The 22,975-nt window shown below is 42.6% G+C and overlaps 1 protein-coding gene across 1 annotated transcript; it reads left to right on the top strand.

Annotated features, from left to right (window-relative positions):
• Positions 1-368: 368 nt before the first annotated feature.
• On the top strand, positions 369-9,380 carry LOC104011835 (hyaluronidase Ccc Hy-1). The gene is made up of 3 exons (XM_009464137.2): positions 369-1,256; positions 7,706-7,795; positions 8,952-9,380. Exons 1-3 carry the CDS (start codon positions 369-371, stop codon positions 9,378-9,380), a joined length of 1,407 nt encoding a protein of 468 aa, XP_009462412.2.
• Positions 9,381-22,975: the final 13,595 nt, after the last annotated feature.

The raw sequence follows: 22,975 nt of genomic DNA, 5'->3' as shown, positions 1-22,975 counted from the left end.
GAGCAAATAAGTGTTAAGAAAAGGTCTGAATCAACTGTGGGAAGTGTCTGGGTAAGAAGGAAAGCAAAAAAAAGCTGATCATCAGAACACACTTCCAGACATCGAAGTCTATCAAAAAGTCTTTCAAAGCATTTGAAATTAGACTTAATCTAATTAAGATCACAGTTTTGAACTTTTCTCTGTTTGCCCTGGGTATAATGTTAACAAAAGCAAATCGAACCAAAAGACATCCCTTTGTCATCCTATCTGCCTCCAGGGTCACTACTGCCCTTCTAACGTGTCTTTTGTTTTTTTTTTTCAAGGGCACATCATAACAATTTCCCAGAACAAAACATACCATGGATGTTTGGGTCAAACAGTTAGCAGTGATGGCGCTGCTTACTGTGGTTGATGCTCAGCTGCCAAAGCCAGCACGGGCCCCTCTGATTCTGCACAAGCCTTTCATGGTTGTTTGGAATGCGCCAACCGAGCAGTGCAGGCTGCGGTACAAGGTGGACCTGGATCTCAGTGTTTTTGACATTGCATCCAACACCAATGAGACTCTGAGTGGATCCAATGTGACAATCTTCTATCACACTCATTTGGGATACTATCCCTACTACTCAGATAACGGAGATCCTGTCAATGGAGGTGTGCCCCAGAATGAAAGCCTTATCAAACACCTTAATAAAGCGAAGTCTGACATTGACTATTGCATACCCATGAAGAAATTTCAGGGACTTGCAGTCATTGACTGGGAAAACTGGAGACCCCAGTGGGATAGGAACTGGGGCAATAAAAGCATTTATAGAAATAAATCTCTTGAGATGGTTAGGAGACGGCATCCTCAGTGGTCAGAGGACAAAATTAGGAAAGTGGCTAAAGAGGAATTTGAAAATGCTGGCAAGAGTTTTATGAACAACACTATCCTTCTGGCTGAGCATATGAGACCAAATGGTTTGTGGGGTTACTATCTTTACCCAGACTGCTACAATTATGATTACAAAGAACACCCCCAGACATACACGGGGAAATGCCCTGCCATTGAGTCTTCCCGCAATGACCTCCTGCTTTGGCTGTGGAAGGAAAGCACTGCCCTCTACCCTTCTATATACCTGGATTATATACTGAAGTCAAGTCCAAATGCACTAAAGTTTGTTCACTATCGGGTTAAGGAGGCAATACGTGTTGCCTCAATTGCTAGAAAAGACTATGTTTTGCCTGTTTTTGTTTACTCCAGACCATTTTATGCTTATACTTTTCATGTTTTAACAGAGGTAAGCAGATAGACTTCTTTAGAAATTTAGAGATTAGGAACAGCCTCTTAGAAAAAGTAATTTCTAAAAGTTTTCCTTGTATAAAAGAATTTATGAATTTGTTTTTCATATTTAAGAAAGACCCTCTAAAAGGAAGTACTGTAGTCACAGTACAAAACTCTACACTTTTCAGTAGTTACTACTGCAGCTCTTTGGTCTACTTCTGTAGGATAATGTTGTATATTTTTAATGAGGGTAACTTAGAAAGAAAGTACAAAGAAATAATTTCCTTAAGGAATTAATTCATTCTGATATTTTAATTCTTCAGGACAGCTTGTGAAAGGAACTTGACAAATTTTCATGAAGTTTAAAACTAATTAGTGTAATGGAAAGACAAACTTTCATGGGAAAGGAGCCTCAGGGTGTTTTTGTTTCTTTATCCAAATGTACATTCACTCAGTATAGAAAGAAGCCAGTCAAGTAAACTAGTCTGGCCTGGAGTTCCTAACTCCTGCATGAAGAGCATTGGCCACCCACTTTTCAGAGGTACAACACATTCAAATATCTTTATGATCCAAGATTTAGTGCTAACACTGTGGAGTCCTTTTAATAAAGAAATCAAGTTTTTGCGTCATGCAATGTTCTTTCAACCAATGATCAAGCGCAATAAATATATAGTGACCACAACATTGATGGTAAAGACATATGTGTGCAAATCTCAGACTTTCTGGATATGTAATGATGATCATGGTGCTGATGTTTATGCACATAATAGAGAGGCACAGATGCTTGTTGATTCCTCTAGTCGTTGTTCCAAGTGCCAAAAGTTTTGCTTTGATCACTGTCAATTCCATGAGAGGGGAGAGGGGAGGGAATCTGGGCTAGCGACTGGGGACTCTCTGGAGCTGTTTGCTGTGTGATGTGGAAACTGCAGGTCCTAATTGACTCAGAAATCATGGGCAAATAGGCAAGGCTGGGTCCCACTGAAGGCAAGAGCTACTGGGGTCAGTACAGGCAGGATTGCACCCAGAATGCCTTCACTGAAGAACTCAAAACAGGCCATGAAATAAATGAACATTCTTCAAATGCAGGTTGTAATAATAAATTCTTATAATACAAGTCAGTCCCTTGATTGGTATAATAATACCACAAATGTCCCTGAAAGCTAAGAAAACTAACATGCTCTTACCAATTATGCACGAATTCAAAATCTGTGGTGGTATAAAGTTACTGTTTTACCTTAAGCTATTTTCTGAACAGTAAAGTGGTAATTTGGAGTGATGTTCCTCTAAAGTTATACTCTTTATCTCACTGGCCTGTTTTTCAATTGCGTGTAGCCATTTACTTTTGGATGCTTTAAAGATCACCTTACAAGTCTGCAGCCAGGGAAGATCCACGCATAGCCAGAGAAACACCTTTGGGTTATGCTTCACTACATATTTTCTAATAAGGACAGTACGCAGTGTTGCAGGCAGCCGTGGGGACTGGGCTTGACATATCTCCAGACTATACACACCGTCTGTGCAAACAGCTTGGGACTGCCAGGAGCTTGCAGGGTTGCACTTAAGAAAACTCTAAAGAGGAATGATCAGGAAAATAATGTCCTTGTTTTCCTTCATAGCCCCGAAGCCACCAAGACATTTGAAATACATTTTTGTGTGTTCAGATTTTAGACTAGACTAGAGCTTCTCATTTGACCCATGACATGCCCCTAAGTGATGCTCACAAACCTGCAATCAAGGCATGAAACCTCTGAGCTCCAGCAACAATGTGTGTGAATGTGACAAGGAAAGGAGCCAGTGTAGTACAATGACATCCAGGCTAAAGGGCCATAAAAAAATTGGGATAACAGGCTAATAGATACTTGAGCTCTGACAGGGACTGGGCCAGTAGAACCTCTGCCCTGCTTCATTCAAGCCTTGCGTATAAGTCCTTCTGTACACAGTATGGAAAACACAGTAAATATCACAGTGGAAGAAAATAGAAAGAATGGTTGGGAATCAGGTTCACTGAGGGAGAGACACACGTCTAGCAGACTTTCAGAAAGCGGAAAGACCCAGGATGCTGTAGCTATGTCTGCTGTATCTTTCACCCTGACTGTACCTGGAAATCAGGTGAGTTGTGCATAAGGTATCTGAGAAATTAATCCTGCTTTTTTTTTCTCGGAAACAGTTTATAAATTTGGAATTGGGATCCCAATCATCATGAAAGATTTCTGCATTTGCTAAAAATGCATATAAGCAGTTTGCCATCTGTAGGGTCTTTAGAAACTATCTGCCTTGACAATTCACTGCTAACTGTGTGGGAGAGGGAAGTTGCACAGTAGCATCTGTGCTTCCTGACTAGATGGCTGAAGTCATTAATAAAGCAGGATGACAACTAACAAATGATGAATAATGGATAACAAATTCTCTCGTTGACCTACAGACAGTTGTCTTTGATGACCAGGTGTGCATGTGTACAGAGATCATTCCCTGCAACCATGCCAGGCTTGCACTACCATTCCTGAATACAGAAAAAGCATGTCTGAAACTAAGACTGTTCAAAATTTAAGATTATAGATGTACTTATTTTTCTTTCCTCAACATGTAACTAGAACTGACTGTCCTGTTTCCTCTCAGGCTTCAAAACTGAAAAAACTTAGCTCACCTCCTATTTTTTTAGTGTTCAATGTAGTGACTTGGCTGATCAAAATATGGAGAAGCACTGATAGGAGCCTCCTCCTTTCTGCCAAATCAGCTGTCCGCTCGGAGACAGCCCAGCATAATCTTGAGGATCTTTGGTTGTTGCACACTGCCCCCAAAAGCTTGAACGAGAATGAGCATCAGAAGGGAAGGGGCTGTTGACTTGTTTATCACTTGGAGAAATACCAGATGCCTAAGTGGCAGCTGACCCATAAAGTTGTCTCTTCAGGACAGTCCTCTAACATGGATGGATGAGGGTCAGATACAGAGTAACATAGGATTTCCCACCTAGACAAATGCCAAGATGGTTGTCTTTAAAATGTCTAAAGTTTTTTAAACTTGCATGTTTTTTTCCATATGAGGTACTTCTTACACTCATACAGCAGAGCCATGCCAGTGAACCCCCACTAATACCAAGCTGTGTTGTGTGAGGAGCAGTGCTAAGTTCATTCCCCAAACCAGGACTGCTGTGTCTGAGGCCACTGGTGGAGCTCCTGTGCCTCACTCGGGGCTTCAGGGATGCACCTCCCTATCTCTGCTCCCGATTTGCCACTCTCAGCTGTTATGAGAGGCACTTATGTTTCCTTTTCTCAAAATACCTGAATGGGGCGTGAGTCATTTATTTCACTAACCCTGTCTGTGGCAGGGTGGGGTTGTTAGTGGTGCCTCCCTGTTTGTGTGACCATCCGGTGGTCAGAGCACACAACTCTGGTGCAGGAGCTCTCGGTTCAGTTCTCTTCCCAGCCTGCTCAAGATGAATCCAGCACCCTGTGTTAGACACTAGGAAAGAGTTAGGGAATCACCAGACCAAAAAGAACAAGCGTGTGAGAGAGAGAAAATAAAAGAGAGGGCACAATCTCCTGTTCATAGGTAATTCAGGGAAGAGCCCTTCTGTGCTGATGGCTTTTGAGGTACTGAACATGAGTCAGTCATTCAGTAAAAGCCGTAACTATGTCCACAAATGAGAGTCAGAAACCTTGTTTCCTTCCTTGTGGGGAAGGTACCTAATTATTAAGCTGAATTAATCATAAGCTGTAGTCAGGTTCCGGCTTGTTTCTCTTGCTCTCGTTTGAACCTTCATTGAATTGGTGCAAGGTGAAATGGCATCAGAAAGAGAAATGGCACCCCTCTAAACGTTGTCTGTAACCTCATGGTGATGATAAGCCCCGATGGAGGGTTACCTGGAGGTGATATACCTTTTAAGTATGGGGGAAGGGAGAAAAATTCAGCCCATGTCTTTCTAATTTTCTTTCCTCCTGAGGAGGACTCTTCGCACTCAACCTTTTTTTTAAAGAATACAAGAAGAGGAAATGTAAGGTGGAAGGAGAGTGTTGACATGAAATCCCATACAATTTTTTTTGCAGTGAGTTGCTGTTTTCTCCAGCATCCAGCACCTCCGTAGGTGTTATAAGTGTCTTTTAAACATCCCTAGGGGAATGTATCTTCCAATCAAATGCCAGATTTTGGCCTTAGCCTGAGAAAAGTGCTGAGTTTCTCAGCATTGGCAACGTGGTGACTCTAGGTGTGCACGAAAGTGGAAGCGTAGGTGCCTCAGGAAGTTCAGTTGTGAAGTTATTGCTGTCATTGGACTTCACACACCCAGAGGACTAGGTGAACTTTAAGGGTCATGCTCTTGGATTTGATTATTTTATATACCTGTGAATCACACATGAAGTGCTGAAATCCCTTTGTGGATCTGAATCTAAACAAGTTCTACAAGTAACAGAACAACGGTGTGGAATATGAGGAGATAAAAAATGGATTTACTGACTCCTGGTCAAGCACCCTAACTCCGAAAGCATATTGTTAACAAAATATTTATTTGGGATTTTGCTCAAGTCTTAGTTCATCCAGCAATGCTAAATATCTCTTGATTATTTATTTTGGCTGTCTGAAAAGTTTTCATTAATTCATTAATCAGATCTGAACTGTGTTACTGCTAAATCACTCAGCCATCATATGGCTAACGTAGAATCACAGTCCAGCCTTTGTATCTGGGTAATTTTCATAAAATGCTTTGCAGATGAGGAAAGCCTGGGAACCCTCATTACCAGGAGGTCTGGCTGTATTTCACATTCTCTTAACATTTGATATTTTGATCTTTAATTCACATACTTTTTCTTTTTTAACTGATAAATTAATTCCCATAGGAAAAAAAACCACCATTTCCCACATGAAAGTAACACCTACAGCCCACACCACTACCCTTTTATAAAACTAGCACCAGACTATATTTTTTTTAAGAGTAATGACATTCTCTAAAAGACTGCTTGGATGATCAGCAGCAACACACACTTCAGGCGAAACCAATTATACTTTATATCACTCTGAACCCTATGCTAAGAGCCAGTAGGCAAGCTCTACTCTTTCAGACTTCTGCAGGTTTTCCTGCACTGTTTTGTCCAACCTTTTATTTAAGGGTCAAAGCCACTGTTTACTCTGACTTCTCTGTAATTCTCTTCAACTCTTAGTGGATTCCCCCTTTCACGAAGCATTTATTTGTGCCTTCTTTTATATCTTTCGGGCCATAAATATTTCAGGAATGGGGACTCCTTAACTAGGCATTGGTAAATCAACAGGCCCACTTATACAGTGAAATAAATTATTTAGTAGTAATTAACAATAATAACATGGTTCTTCCACTCCATCATTTTGCATTTCTAAGGTGCCACCACCATACTGTGATAATTTGGCTGGTCTTTTGGATTGTTTTCTCCTAAAAAGAGGTGAAAAGATTGTATCAAAGACCATCACTAACTTTTTAAAGGAAATTGCTGTTTCTTCATCAGATTGAGAAATATTGTAATACCTGTCACTACAAACACTGCTCAGGAACGGCTTTCTAATCAATTATTGTAGATAGAAATGGTTTTAGGTGTAATTGATCATGCCTTGAAATTTGGGGGTGGAAGAAGATCCTTCCTCCATATTTTCTAAGATTTAATTGCATTTCTTTTGACACAATATTCACGGTTTCAGGGAACGGCTTTAAGACAATTGCAAGGTACGTTGCTATGTTGTTGGCAAGGCACCAGTGACTCCTGTTCTACACACAGTCTGTGCTTTGGTAGAGCTGCGTTACTGCTGATCGCTACAACTCAACTGCTTATTGGCGCAGCTCTAAAAGTGAACATGGTTAAGTTAGTACGCTAATGTTTGGGTTTTTTTCCCCATTTGGCACTATGTAGCACTGGGAGAGGCTGATTTTTCAAAGATATATTTCCTGGAATAATGGCATTTACACTGGTAAGAACAGCAGCTCTGTAACTGTATTGGCATGGCTAAAGCAGCACAAGTTAGACACCTTCCTAAAGCCTTTCAACTGCAATTAGACACTGTAAGGTGATCCAATGATGTATAATTATACTGATCTTAAGGGTCTTTTCCACCCTTAATGATTCTATGATTCTATTCTATGATTATCATCACTTGCCAAAAATAGTGCCTATGTAGGTATGGTAATCATTCAAAGACTGGTAGATAAAATAGATCATTCAATTCTTACTCCATCAGTTTGGTTGGAGGACCCCTTGTGAATAAACTATAATGATTTCATTATTTAGTAGTCACAATCATGAATGCAACCTATGCAAACCTTTCAAGATACACAGAAGAGCTTTCTAAACTAAATAGTGATTTTATTGTGAAGAATATACCACAGGACCAATGTCTCCTCTGGGAAAAAAAAAACCAAACAACCAAAAGCGATGCCTATATCCTAGCGCTTTTTTACTTTTATTTTACATCTTTCGTTTTCTGATGTCTGGTTTTGGCCTTCTTTTTCAGACGGATCTGGTAAATACCATTGGTGAAAGTGCAGCCTTGGGAGCAGCTGGAGTTGTTCTCTGGGGCAGTATGCAATATGCCAGCTCAAAGGTAGGTCATATTGCTTTATTAGTATTTAGGAACCACCTCAATACCTCTTCTCTGCCACCACACCCTCTGTAGCACCTATCTATCTTTATAGATGTCATCAGCCAGCGACTGAGGATGGTGGCTCAGTACTACTTTCGGGTCTCGTTAGTTCTATACATTCGTTAGGCTGAGAAGTCCTGTTGCTTCAACAGCACATTGCTTTGGGCAGGTCATTTGTAGCATCATGTAATAATGAGCCCAGGTTGGAAGAAAGACATGTTTAGAAGCAATAACATACAAATATAAGCACAGCTCGTTTTACAGTGTTCTACTTTGTAGCTATGGTTGTTTGTACAGCTCCACAGACAAGGAATGGAGTTTAGAGGTGGGGTATTTTCTCTGGTCACTAGTGTTGAAATGATACATGGAAAATAATGTTATCACAAGAAAAGGCCTAGTTCCTCCTCCCAGGTTCTTCAGGCTTTCACATATAATCCTTCTTGAAGTGATGGAGGAGGCAGGAGGTTGCACTGGGGTTTCACAAGAGGCATGGCAGGCTAGCCCCTGCCCTGAACCTGGGATGGGCTTTGGTGCCCACTCTGCTTTTCATGCAGTCTGCTCTCCTCCTCCTGAAGTCTCTGGCAAAGCACCACTGACTTGGGCAGAGGAAGGGGGAAAACTGAACTGGAACTTTCTAGCTGCAATTGCAGCAACTTCTGTGCTGTTTTCTGAAAATAATGTGGCTCCTTGTAAACAGAAGGAGTTGGTGAGATCAGGACCAAAGTGGTGACTCAATATGTGCTGTAAAACCTATTAGTCCCATGCACTGCTCCTTGTCAGCAGTTACCAGAAATCTCTACTTAAAGAACTAGTTAGTTTCAGATTAGCCTATAAATTCTCTTTCTGTTTACTAGGACTCTTCCCTAGTCTAATACTGTATGTTGCTACCAAGCACCCAAATAGACAATATAGTAATGCTTAATACTTTGCTAATCTTACCCATGGAAGTAAACTCACTTAAACCAATAGATTACTCCAGTATGTAAATCCAACAAGATTTATCTTAACAGGTTACTTTAGCCAAGAACAGTTTTGTACTAGCATCTTCTTAGATATAAGAAATTTGGGCATAATGCTAGCTACTGAGAGATGTGTCATGGTCTTTTGTTTACTACAGGAGAGCTGTTCAACTGTGAAACGGTACATTGATGGACCCTTAGGACATTACATCATTAATGTGACCTCAGCAGCCAAACTCTGTAGCAAAGTCCTGTGTAAGAAGAATGGAAGATGTATCCGCAAAAACAGCGACTCTTCTGCTTATCTCCATTTGTCACCCACGAATTTTAAGATCCGAGCCCGTCACTCGGAGAGGGGTCCCAGGTTCCAGGTGACCGGTGAACCCAGCCTGGAGAGTATTGAAGTCATGAGGCAGAGATTCATGTGTCAGTGTTACCAGGGCTGGACGGGAATATTTTGTGAATTGCCTGACCAAAGGCTAACGGAGCGCTGGCTTCATGTTGCGTTCAGTAGATCAAGAAAACAAAATTTTTGTGTCTTCCTCTTAGGAGCCATGCAACTTCTTCTGCTTTATACTGCACACTAAAGTCTTCTGAGGCAGTGCAAGGAAATAAGAAATGGTGCCATTAAGACTTCTGTTCCTTAGCAAGTTTTTATTATGAAGGGAAAAAGGCATTGTTGATTAAATAGTTTTATTCTGTTTTCTTTATCGCCCACTCCTAGAATTGCTTCAGGCATTAAACATTTTGAAAGCAGCCCACTCTTTTTTACCATCTCCTTTACTCTTAATTCATGTTTTACTCATACCTTCAACAGATAAAGCTTCTGCTGCAACAGTGGAAGCTTCACCTGAGTAAAAAGTTGAGTAAACCTGTACAATGATTCATCCACAGAGAAGCTTAAAAAAGACACAGAGCTTCTTTGTTTCAGGGCTTTATGATTTTATGGCGATGAGGAGAGCTTTCATGTGGACCAGGATCACAAACCATTTGCTGCAGCTCTTGCTGAAGTCAAATGCCATTTTGTGTGAGCAGCAGTAGCACCGTGCCAGATCCACATCAACCAGAACTCACTGATCACACTGCTTCTGCATAGACAACGTGAAGAGTATAGTCTGCACACTTTAAAAATATGTATATTTCAATATTACAAGGCTTAATTTGATTCATGTTACTTCTAGAGGTACCAGTATTGCCAGTGGTAGTTTTGTGCCGTCAGTTTCAAAGGTACTGTTTGACTGAAAATCTCTGCAATTGCCAGTCAATGGGACAAATATTCATCTTCCCACAGTGCCAGTCAACCAGCAGAACGTATATGTGTTTAGGTGAGGGGCTCCTGAGCTCTGAGATTGGTGCTGGCACCTGGCGCCACACAGTGGTCCTGCCCTGGCAGGTAATGGGAGAGCACTTCTCTTGTTCCTTGGGAAGCAGGTAGCCTTGCTGCTTGGCATCACTGCTGCCCTTGGGGCCACTGAGAGTGTTTCCTTTCTGTTCTGCTAACTACACAGGTCTGGTAGCTCTGCTCTCCTACCGCTCTTGCGCAGTCACCCAAGTGACTGGGAAACAGCAACAGACTGGTAGATCCCACTGCCGGCGCACATCTCCATCATGCAGGGGAGGAGAAGGTGAAGAACTCTACTCACTGGCAACGTTTTGGCTTGTAGCCTTCAGCTTCAGATGAGGACCTCTTTGGAGGTGATGTAGCTTAAAGAATCACTGATTACTGGTTAATTTAGCATCCATAACACACCATCTTGTCAGGTTGTGGCATGTCCATTTGCAGTTATTCATTGGTTCATTCATGCTCATGTGTGAGCATATATATTTCATCAAAGACATATCTGTCTTCCGCACAGCCTTTCAACATAACAAAGAACGTATGCCTTCACTGAATTGATGATAAAACCAAGATTTAGGGAAGATATTAGAATAATTTTCTTTTGAGGCTTTTGTATGACGCGTCGAACTGAGTACCGTGCCAGAGTGTGGACACAGAAATTAGTAAGAGTCCCACATGTGGGTCTAAAACACTTTTTTTACCCTGACTAATGTCTGTATTGATCATTTGTGGCCAGACTTCATTGCTCACATTACACAGTACCCTATTACTGTAGCAGCTTGGTTAAAATCAGCAAGGCTATGGGAAGAGGATACTCAACTGAGTAAGGAAGTCCAAATCTGGCTCTTAGCCAGGCCCCCTTCTTGATACTGCCCTAAATTACTTTATACGTTAACATGTCTCTATGCATTATAATCTGCTTGGGTGTCCTATGTTCTTTGTAATCTCCTGTTCTCTCTGAACATTTCTTCATGGTAACCCCACAAAAAAGCTTTCTTGGGTTTGCCAGGACAAGATTCACAGCTGGTCTGAACTGCGATGCTCAGATTCACTCGAGCCAAAGACCCAGCTCATAAGAGACCTCCAGCGGATATGTTAAGGCTGCAATGATCCCTTTAAACCTAGACACTGAAATGGGAACTGACTTCAATTAAACAGAGACTTAGTGCTAGCTATAGTGAGTCACTCTGTAGTGACACGGTGTGCTGAGAAGATACAGGAGACCCTTGCCATTGACCTTTTGCTTCGTAGTGCGTAATGGCACTGGATGACAGCAAAAGTGAAGGTAAAAAACATCATTATTTTGGTGTGGGAGAGAAGATATTAAAATTAAAGTTTAGAAAAAATGACAGTTGTTAGGAACTATGCCTTTAGACTAAAGTGAGGGTGTTTACCTTTTCAAATATTTTTTATTGATTACATATATTCTGCTTTAGCTCCTTTATTCAGTTCAGAGTTTGCCAGACTTCAAGGGAAACTTAGACATACTTTAGTATATTGAGAGCATAGAAACTATTAACCCATTTCTGTTAAATACCTGTCACTAGTGCAGGTCTGTATTTAAACGGGATGCTCCTGCTTTGTGTAATGCTGTCCTGTGTTCTGAAACCAGGGGTGATGTGAAAATGCTGTAATGCCCGTGCATTCTGTCGGTGAAACATGTTTTTAAAATGTTGTGTGTTGCTTTGTAAAGTGTTTCCATTATTTCTGTATGCTTATAAGAATAAACTGTGTAGAGATTTATATACACAATTTATTTGGATAGCATATATTCAATTAAAATGCCATAAGGTCTTCATCAGCTAAAGTTGTGGTACTTCGTGGGAAGTTTATACAAACAACACAAATGCTGTGGGTGAAATGGCAATGTTCCTGATTCAGTCTGTGATGTATATTCTCTATTAGGGTACACTGACAGAGCCCTACTAAAGTCCATAGGGCTCTGTCAGTTTATGTCAGGTGTACATTTGCCCAATGGCTCTTCTTTAGTCTAGGTTACCACTTCACACGGAGGAGTGTATGAATGTCTGTGGTAGTACATCTGCCTGGAAACAAAGGTCTTTGAATTTGGCTCATATAGTTCTGGGAAGAACCGCAAGCCCAGTTCTGCATCCTCATCACCAGGTTGTCTTAGGTAGAAGACCAAAATCAGAATTTGGTCTGGGCTTCTTAATAATTATTGATGGCACCAAGCACCTAAGCGAATGTAATTTTACAGATTTTTTTTTTTATATTTCACATAGTTAGAGCCCTTTTGTAAAAAAAATAAGAATTACTATTAGACATTGTCCCTGGAAGTTCTTTACAACTACAGCTGCCAGTGGTGGGGTTGGAGGCAGCCGTGCACAAATGAATGTAAGGGCTCCCACACCTTGCGTGCTCCTATGTGGGACCACTAACTACACCAGCTAGTACCAAAGTCAGGATGCATTTGACCCCCTTAGCTCCACAGGTGTCTGTGCCCTAGGTCATCTATCAGGATAGGGTCACAGTGTGATGCTGCATCAGTGCCCCGTACCAGAGTGGGTGCAGGATGGGATCATGCAAGGTTGGCTGGATCCTGATGCTCGGCAGGACCATGGAGCATGCACCACCCTGCAGGGCCAGCTGGCCAGCTGCCGCAAAGGCCAAAGGCTCCTCTGCTCCCTTCCCTTCTTTTGTGGGTGCTTTGTGCTCATTGGGGGACTCAGCACTCTTCCAGTGGAGGGTTTACTGACATCCTGGTGTCTTTTTTTTCCTCTTCCCTGTGGAGAAATGTGAAATACAGTAAAACCCATGGTAACAAGCATTTTTTTGTCTTCTGTTAGCATTAAATTAATATTAGTCTTCAAAATAAGTGATGAACTAATTGATTCACTTAATCCAGATCTGAACACTGAAATCAAATTCAAATGAATAGGCTTTCTTGCAAAGGCCAGCTACCTGGAAGGTAGGGGAGATGTATCTTTTTTTTTTTTTTTGTACTTCCTTGATCCTCCCAAACAGTATCATATAGTTAAAATCTTGACAATTTATTTCTTTGTAAGTGCACTTCTGTCTTTGATGGTACTTTGGTCAAATCAAACTCCAGATGCTACTGTAGTACACATAATAAATAGTAAGTAGAGAGAGCTTTGCAAAGTGCATTTTTCATTAGAGCCCATTTAATATTGTTGTAGGTTTTGCCTAATCATTCTGGTACACATAATTTTTCAAAGATTTTTTTTCTGGTCTAGTATGGTCCATTCTTTGGAGAGACGTGATCCAGTTTCTATCTGCGTTAGAATTGTTTGGAGAAGGGTGAGTCTGAAGCAGCAGAGAACTGTGCTATAACCTATACAATGATGTCCTTGGTTAGAACCAGCTCTTAAAGCATAGTTGATCCTGGGAAGTGGGCACTGATTTCTGGAGATAATAGGAACAAGGGTTTGTTGTATTTCATCTGAATCACCTCTGCTTCAAGATGATAATGGACTCAGACCCTGTATCTTTACTCTTCCCAAATGCTGAGCTGTAGAGTTCTCTAATCCTCTGCTTCACATTAGAGGATAAACAATACCAACAGAAGCACGACTGACATGCTTCCAGCTTTTCTCAAGTTTGCTGATTTAGCATTCCAAAACTTTGAAATCTGGGGAAATGTTGTGTTCATTTCCTTTTCCTCTCTCGCCACTGCTGGCTGTTGCATTAATAAAACGTTGTATGTTCTGAGCGACTCATAAATGTATGGAAAGGCTGGGACTCATTTCGTTCCACTTCAGTCCAACAGGTAGATGTGTGGGGCTGCAGTCCCAGTTTGACCAGCTTTAGGTGCATCTTCTAGCATCTTCTTCCCACTCCCAACCTTTCCTCTCACTCCCATCCCTGTGTGCTGTCCCCTGCTTGTGCTGGCACAGCAGTTTGGGTGCCCTTGCCCTGACCTGGATTGGGAAACCATCCAGGTCAAAAGTTTCCTTGTTAAAAAAAAGGTGCCCATCACAATGTTTTTTTTCTAAAGTCAGATTAATTCCTCAATCATCTGACTCATATCGCACTGCTCACACAGCTAAGCCAGGGTTAAGGAAGTGGGCAAAACCCATAAGGAAGTTGTAGCAAAGCCATAAGTTGAGTATTGCCTCAACAAGACAATACATCATGAGTAAGCAGCCTTGGTATGAAGCTGGCAGCATTGGCTGTGACTCACCCAACCCATCCTCCAGGGTCGGTGTGGCAGGCGAGAGGCAGTGCCTGGTGGTCTCCCCTCTTCTCTGTGCCTCGGTGGGGGACAGAGGACAGCATGTTGGTCCAAGGATGGGGGGTACTGCCGTGCCAGGGCGCCTGCTGGGCTCCCCCAAAGCTGAGGGCTCCTTGGGGTGACCAGCCCAGACCTCGGTGCCTCACCAGATGCCAAAGGCAGGGCAGGTAAAGCTAGCCTGGAGCAGCACAACTTGGGAACGTGGATATTTAACATGTTTTCTGAAGTCCCCTTTTGCCACTGAATCTTAAAGGAGAAAAAACATGAGAAAGACTCACTGGCTGAACATAATTATACTAGCAGTTTTGTATTTCATCAGCTTTTTCCAAATGTAGTACTCTCTGCTAGGGTCAGTGGCTTTGTAAAAATGGGAATGATATTGTTGTAGAAAAAAAGTGCTAACAGCCCTCACAGACAAAACCAACAGAATGAAATCTCAGACCAGTCTGGATTTCTAACACTGTGCATAAATACGCATGTGTGCATTTTTTACTGTTAAAAATTGCTAAAATAAAAAATGTTGCTTAAATTAAAAATGGCCTCAGTTTTGCACTGAAAACGTTTGTTGTAGGCAGTGAATTAAAACTGCACATCATGCATAATAAGAAGACATATGAAAGACTTTGCCAAAGAAACTTTGATACGCTTAAGATGCTGTGGCAGCCACAACTTCTTTTTTGTTTACATTTCAGGAAAAGTAATTTCCTGTCAATCTGGGCCAGACTCAGAGAGTGGGAGTATTTGCAAACACAGGTTACTCTAAAAATAAGTTGGAAACGATATTTCTGTACACTTCGAAGAACGGTACGGGCTGGGAACAGTACAGGTTCTCAGAGACAAAAGTCCAGTCCTTCAAAAAAAACAAGGAAAAACAATGATGTCACACACTGCTTAATGAGATTAAAGCGCCTAAGTTGTTCTTATTCAGCAACGGCACGGCGTACTTTCCACGTACCATAACGCACAGCAGTAAGGAGCAGTTAGAGGTCACATTAGAAAAGAGGGGAGAAGTCTTTCAGTAGCTTCCCAAAGTAAGCATGTGCTTGAGATTTAACTTTGCAGCTTTTAACAGTTGCAACACACCAGTTTATCCCTTGTATAATGTCACCAGAGTAATTCCAAGGTAATATTTTTTCTGATTCAATGAAAACCTTGTTTAAGCTGTAACAAGAAAACAAGGGGATATGTGTGTTAATATACATACATCTATACATGTATATATGAATGAGCATATGTGTGTGTATGTTGTAATACATGTGTCTATACGTTTGACCCAGAAGCAGCAGAACAGCTATGAGGGGTGTGAGGCTTTGTCTTCTGCCTGGTGGGAACAAGCTCGGAGGCAGTTGTGTAACCTTATAGCTTGGCACATATGGCCTCCGCTGCTGTGCAGCTTATGTCTATTATGTAACCGCGCTTATACAGGAAGCTAACAGCATCTAACAAGCTAAAAATAAGCAGACTTCTATAATTTCAAAGGACAATACTTTAAACTTCGCTCATATGGCTGCTCATATTTCAACAATAAATGTGGCCTCTTCGGACATTTTATTTATTTTTTGCCTAGGATATTTTAACATGCTGGCAGCCTGTTTTCTCAGAGAGAGTCAGAGCTCCTTTCTAATTTTTCCATTACAGCAAGAACTCTCCTGGCTTTTACTTAAGGTGCTCTCCAATATCTGCGAGAAGCAAAGCAGCCCAGAGTATTGGTCCTGCTTTTTCTCCTCAGACAGTCAAGCAGTCTGACATTTGTGGGCAGCTTTTGGAAAAATTATATTTGTTTCCATGCTAGTAATAACCTTCTCAGTCAATTAGACAGCAGATTATTAGGAGCATTTTTTATATTGCTCCTTCAGATGCTGGGTTTCCAGGGCAGAACAAAAAGTAGTTTTTCCCCTTACTGAATTTGCTCCTTACCTTGGCTTTGTGTCCACTTGCCCTGTGTGCTACGGAAACCCTGTGGGACTGACGCCTCTCTCCTCGATGGCATTTTGGGCAGTGGGTCATGCACACAGAGGGCAGCTGGGTTTTCTTAAGCTGACACTTGTGTTCACCTTGTGTTGTTACCCCTGCCCCCCGTGCATGGCTGCTCATGCCTCTCCCCGTGGGGAGTGGAAGTGAGCTTCAATACGAGCATTTTAACGCTCAGCACAAGGCTCCCGATGGGGATGTTAAAACAGGCTCACGCCAGGTATCGCCTCCTCCACGCTGGGCTGCCTTGGCTCTGTGGGCACAGGGAGGACCCAAGGCGCTGGTGGGGGCTGTTTGCTATGGGAGTGCCCTACATGGGAGAGCACAGGCCCCGGTGGTGATGCTGATCTTCCTCGTGCTCCTCCTCACCCTCAGTGGGCTGCAGTGGGAGCTGTGGGGGAGCACTGCCCCTAGGCGAGATGCAAGCTGGCAGGGCCAGTGCATGACACTTTGCTGCTCTATCAAAGGTGCTTCTTCAAGCTGGGTGAAACTGAGTCATGCACAAAGATCTTGCAAAGTCCTTGAGTACCTACAATGGTAAGCGACGCTGATCACGTGGGGTTAATTAGCACAAGCATGAACTGAAGCCCTTCGGAAACTTCGGACTGCTCCACAGACAAGTACTCTTTTCTTAAGTCTCAGCATCAAACTTTATTTTGTGGAATTTGGACAAATAACAATTTTTCTAAACCTAGAAGTAGGAAGCTCTCCCTAGGCCTCTGCAGGAATTCAGGTACTGATGCACCTTGATTTGGAAGGAAGAGTGACGTGTAAACACAGTTGTTGTATACTCAGCAGCAATACTCAGCTCTCAGTATACGTGGATAAAAACCCGATAATAAACTGACTTGATTGCAACGAAGATGCTAATTTGAGTGGTAGAGTTAGCCCACTTTTGACAGAAAGTACTTGATTTGTGATTTTCCTGAATGCAATCTCCTATTTTAATTTTGTTGTGATTTCTCCTCTCTTAAAGGGGCACAACCTCCTCTGACATAAGATGGTATATCTTTATTGATTTGCAGTAGCTGAAAACCAGGCATGAAATATTCATGTTTGCTTTGTTCACCCTTGGATTTTCCTTTTAGGCTGGCATTAGTCCATTAGTTCCCAGCACCCAGCAGCTGCTGCAATGACGGTCAGCAGCAGTTCCTCTAAATATCCCCTCTGTGCTCCCAGCGAAGCTGCAGGTCATATGATGGCTGATGAGAGCTAGATGGTGAGGCTGCGCTGGGGCATGGCCACTGAGTCAGGCTCATTAGGTTTGTTCAAAGTCTCCATCCATACATGAGGCTTACTGAGGTTTACATGACTCCCGGCTTAAAATAATTGCAATAATCCCTTAGACTGACAATACTGAATTGTTGTATTTCTTCCAACAATAACATTCAGTTCTAATGTAATGCTCAGCTGGTGGTGGTGGTGGGGGAAATCAAATGCTTTTTTTTGTTGTTGTGTTACAGCTATTCTGTAGGAGTAGGAAGAAAGGAATGTCGCCTGAATGTGCTGGTGCTGGGTGCAAGCTGTAATCACTCCAGTGCGCGTGTGGGTGTTTGTTCTGCACAGTCTGGGGGCACAATCTTATCCTAGTGCAAATACAAAGTAACTCTGCTGGACTCCCAGGAAAGTTAGTGGGAGGAGAGGCAACTCCTTCCTATTGTGCAGGGCTAACCTTTCGTTTAATTTCTGTGAGAAGAACATGCTCAGAACATCAACCATCATTTATTGAGTTTTCAGTTAGTATTTACGATACAATTGAATCAGGTGGACAGAGATGAAAGCTACTTCTTAAAAGAATCAGTTCAACACCATTTGAAATGCTATAAGGAATAACAGTAAGTCAACACTAATCTGTTGGTATTTGATCTTTTCTCTCAGTAACCTCAGAAATGTAGGAAAAAGAGGATCGTAATGACATGCCATGAAGCCCATATTTGGTTCATGCTGCATGGACACACCATGTACTCAGGAGCTCCAGGAGAGGGAGAACCCAAGCAGTTCTGATGCCTTAAAATAGGCTCCCACTTTTTTCTAACGCAGCCTGAAGTCTGGTGGCCGGCTGCGCTATGTTGTGGTCCTCAAAGCACATCTCCCAAATGTGGCTCTTTGTGGTGTGGGTATTTTGAACTATAGATAAACAAGCAACGTGGCAGGGAACCTGGGCATCCTGGGAGCCAGTTTAAGCCAACTCCTGAACACAGCCTTCATGTCTTGAGGCTGACGTACCCTCAAAGAATGTGAATCTCCTTGCTTTGCACATGGTGTAATCCATATAATTTTTTAATATGCTATCACATAAAGACAATGTGATAGCAATGCAGACCACTCAGGTTATTCCAGGATTCAGGCCATTATGCTGATTCTATAGCATAAGCATCCAAAATATAGCCCCTAGTGCAAAGGCTAGCCTCTTTGGAAAAAGGGGGTACTGGAAAACCTTTGGGCTTAAAACAGGGGGAAAGTTGTGGTATGGAGCACTGAGAACCTTGCCAGGCTGGACATAGGCTAAAGAAGCTTTGTGATTTTTTCAGAGTATGCCAGAAAATGACCCAGTCACTGGCATCAAGAGCATCACAGAAATACAAGCTAAGAAGAAAGGCTGATTTTATGGATGTTCCAGTGGGCCATTAAATCAATCCATCAGACCATCTGCCTTTTTGCTAGGACTAAGCATGAGTCTAATCTCCCAGGCTGGACAGCTGTCAGCTGTAATTGCGTACAGATGAGAGACATCTGTACAGCATGAAGTGGAGGAGAAGTAAATTACGTAAGGGCATTTGATCAGTTTTCTTCATTTTCCATGTTCAGGACTCCAGCTATCTAGCAGGCCACCAGAACGCAAGTGGTCTCACATACACAATAAGAAAAGTCCACTATGGTGGCAAAAGGAACTGAGATGATAGAGGCCAGATGGCTGGCCAGATGAGCCCCACACAGACTTGTAGCTCGTCTGCTAAAATCTGCTTTTCTCTGTCCAACTGTTCCAGTCTTTCATCATCATAAGTTAAATTTTACTACAAAATTGCTATCAGTACCTGCCTACCAACCTGCCATATGTGTGTTAGAATGCTGAATTATAGCTTTTGATGCTTTATTCAGCTTAATCCTTACAGTTGCTATGGGAAATAGCCCTGCTGCAACAGATTCATACTTTAATTTGTAGCATTTTGAGGGTGCCCTGCCCTAAATTTGAAACACCATAGAATGTCCCTTGGCAGTTCATGCTGCTCAGGATTCCTAGCACCTTCATCAGGATCAGTGAAGTACTGTACTAAAGGAGTTTGAATGTCAGCTATAATAAGCCACCAGTGTCACTGGGTCAGTCAGATAATTGTGAGGTGAGGTCCTGCTCCATTTTTATTATTCATCATGCTTCATATTCAGTCTCCTGCATTGACTAACATAACAGAGGTACTTTGCAAAATGTCATGGAGGCAAACTGCCCTGGTCGAATAAGCCCCCGTCCATATGAGGAAAGGTAGAGGACAGCAGCAATGCATCCTCATGTGCTGTCCTCCCTGAGGCTGCTGCAAGCTCTGCAGCTCTCAGGGTCATCTCCTCTGACACCAGCCTCGGAGCACATTGCTTCCAAATCCAGATCTGGCACAGAGAGCAAGATTCACTGCTGACAGCATGACTTCAACTGGACAAAACTTGTTGCAGCTCATCAGACTCCTGAGTGTATCAGCTTTTGCTTTGCTGATAAAAAGTCAACAAAAGGATTATTCTGTAAAAATCCTAGGATTTTATTGGATCTCTGTGGGTGTGAAAATTCTTGTTTCAAAACCCATGCACGTCTTTGATAAGGGTATTTGGCGACCAGCTTGTCTGTTGAGACAGCTTGTTTCAAGCCTATCAAGGTTGTGTTGCATCAATGTCATATTGTTGTAACAATGTTAACCAGAAAGGAGAAAAGATCATTGTCTTTATTCATCATTTGTAATTTTTCTAATCCCTTGATATGTATAGTGTAACGTCACTGGAGGAGGATTTTTGTTACAAGATAAATGCCGAAGCTTTAAAGTACATTCCTCAGCTCTAGATTAATTGGGGAAGAGGGATACGGGGTTTATATCACCTGATGAATGCTTAGTCTTTTTCTTATCATTTAGCCAGCTATTTTTTTTTCAGCAGTATCCTGTGATTTGGTTCAAGTACTCACTATGTCTATTCCATTCAGAACTGCCTGTTTTAAGCTGATTTTGCTTAGTCTTCGCTAGAGCTGTTTGCTGTCTAATAAAGACATACAGTTTCTACTTCCTTTCTGCTGGGAATTGCTGCCCACTGTGTGTTTTCACTGTCAGCTGGACACCAAGATGGGCTGCCTCCGTGTTGCCTTGGTTTACAGAGAAAAATATAATCAGCAGAAGGGGTATAACTGGATACATTAATTCTGTTTTTTGCCAGCTATGACAGATACAAATGAAAAAAATACCTAGCAAAAAGAGGCAGAGAATTTTTTAGCATGGCGCAATCCTGCACAAGAAGCAAATTTGAAAAGCCTGAGTAAAGGGAAAAATATTGAGCAGAGCTTGGGTGCAGGAAATCCTTCCTGCATGCTGCAAACAAGTGACTTCAGAGCCTGCTCCCAGCTGGAGCATGTGTGTGCTTGTGTGATGGCTAAATGCATCAAATGGAATAAAATCAGAAGTCAGTAAACCTCAGTGATTCGCCCTCACAGATAATATAAAATGGTAACCGTTTTCTCCTTAATAATAGAGCAACTACAAATATCTTTCTGTGTTGTCCTCCATGACAAGCTTTTCTCAGAGGGGCAGGGTGGGCTGCCACTTCCCTGCAGTCTTCAATAACCTATATTATTATTATTATTATTATTATTATTATTATTATTATTATTATTATTATTATTATTATTACTGCTACCATCATCATCATCACCATTATCATCATTCGTTATTCATTATTCATTATTATTCATTATTATTTTCAGCTTGCTGATACTGCCTTTTCCATGTGTCAGCTCTGAGGGCCATGGGACAGCAAATCAGTATATCCAGCACACGGTAAAGCGTAGGGCTAATTACACCCCAGCCCTGCCCGAGGAGGGATGTGCAGACCCACGGCACTTCCCACCAGTGGGCAGACCCCAGCAAGAGCAGCGACCAGCGAGCCCCATGGGTTTTGGCGCAGCCTGGCTGGGCAGCACTGGGCCTGCCTGCCCCAGGGTTTGTGGGGGCGATGCCACGAGGTGCCCCAGGGCACAGGCAGCCGTCGTGTATGCTGCTGGTGCGTTGTGCCAAGTGACGCGGGTCCTGCGTGGGAAGTGCTCCCTGAAACCTGGGGTAAAACACCCAAGGGATGTGCCCAGTCCAGCTAGTGACGCTTCCCCATCTAGACTGTGACAGGTGTGGGAGCAGAGAGCCAGGATGGTGGTACAGCTCTCACAGGGGGAACTCAACATGCTGCAATTTAGTATCACATGCTGTGATTTAAAAAAAATAATCGTAGGGATTTGCTGCCCTCTGGCAGGATTTTCTTACAGCTCTGATTCTCTCTGAACTGCGAGAGCAGCACTCAGCGATCATGCACTGGCACAGCAAGGTCTCTGCATTTCCCAGTTGGTTGTAGGCAAAGGAGAGCAAACTGCTGGGCACCACTGCTGCAGCCTCCCTGCAGCCCTCCTGGAAAGCCAGAAGCACACGCTGATCCCAGGCAGAGGCTGGAGTAAGGGGCAGAACTGCTGGGCTGGCAAGACCCCCCCCCATCCTTTCTCTCCATCCCACTGGGGGAGAAGGGGCAGCAAGCCTGACTCTCTAAAGCCGGTCCTTTGTTCCTTTGTTTGGTTGTCTTCTCACAAGAGCCAGCCCACCATCTTCCAGCTTCGGCTGTACAGCCTTCTAGTGAGAAAATTCAGTTTGGCTTCTAATGCTGACAAGCCCTGAGTGGCTTTGCTGAGTTTGATTTCTTGGTATGGTATACGCTTTCTGAGAGATACTTAGCAAATCGGGCTGATTTTCATTAACACCATTTTCCAAAAGGCCCATTAATGCCCATATGGCACTTGTGGATATGTGGATAGTGGTTTTGAAAACCTGGGTCTCCTCTTCACTAAGCACAAAGTATTGTGAGACTTATCTGAGGAAACACTGAGTTCTGCAGTGTCTACACTGTACTGTGTTGGTCCTGTGGACTGCCTGCCTGGTCAGCAGGAGGAACAGGCACATCTTGGACACTTTAGAGCGCTCTGGTGTCTCCAACTGTCAGATGACTGTATCCTAAAAGCATCCATGGCTTACTAAAAGTACCTAGGTTGGCTACCTTGGATGCTGATATTTCTGCTGCAGGTAACTGAAATTAGGTCATGCTAGTCCTACCCTGAAATAGCAAAGAAATGGAGGAGTGGGGAGGTCCAGAAAAGCACCCCAGGTACATGGCTATGACTGATTGTTTTTCCGTTTTGAGATAAAGGACGGATAACATAGATGCGCTATTCCCATTAATATATGTTACAATCTGGCTGCCCATATGAAACCCATGATCCTCACCTCCAGCAGGTCACAATCCCAGGAGACATAAACAGGCAAGGACTGAGGAAGAAAAACTACAAGTAGGACTTAAATATAAATCCATGATCATCCCTGATGGCTGATTGTAAAGCTGTACGGGATTTCCCCAGGGTTTTGAATGCAGGAGAGAGC

The sequence above is a fragment of the Nipponia nippon genome, unplaced genomic scaffold, assembly GCF_047370975.1.
Source record: "Nipponia nippon isolate SJK-2023a ecotype South Korea unplaced genomic scaffold, ASM4737097v1 scaffold_3, whole genome shotgun sequence".
Lineage (NCBI taxonomy): Eukaryota > Metazoa > Chordata > Aves > Pelecaniformes > Threskiornithidae > Nipponia > Nipponia nippon.
The sequence above is the reverse complement of the archived record's forward strand: the minus strand, read 5'-3'. Positions and strand labels throughout refer to the sequence as shown.

What these genes read in the sequence shown, in the direction of transcription:
- LOC104011835 (XM_009464137.2), top strand. Translation starts at nt 369, where the DNA reads ATGGCGCTGCTTACTGTGGTTGATGCTCAGCTGCCAAAGCCAGCACGG. An exon ending in CTTTTCATGTTTTAACAGAG is followed by an intron (nt 1,257 to 7,705) that starts GTAAGCAGATAG and finishes CTTCTTTTTCAG; the next exon opens with ACGGATCTGGTAAATACCAT. An exon ending in TGCAATATGCCAGCTCAAAG is followed by an intron (nt 7,796 to 8,951) that starts GTAGGTCATATT and finishes TGTTTACTACAG; the next exon opens with GAGAGCTGTTCAACTGTGAA.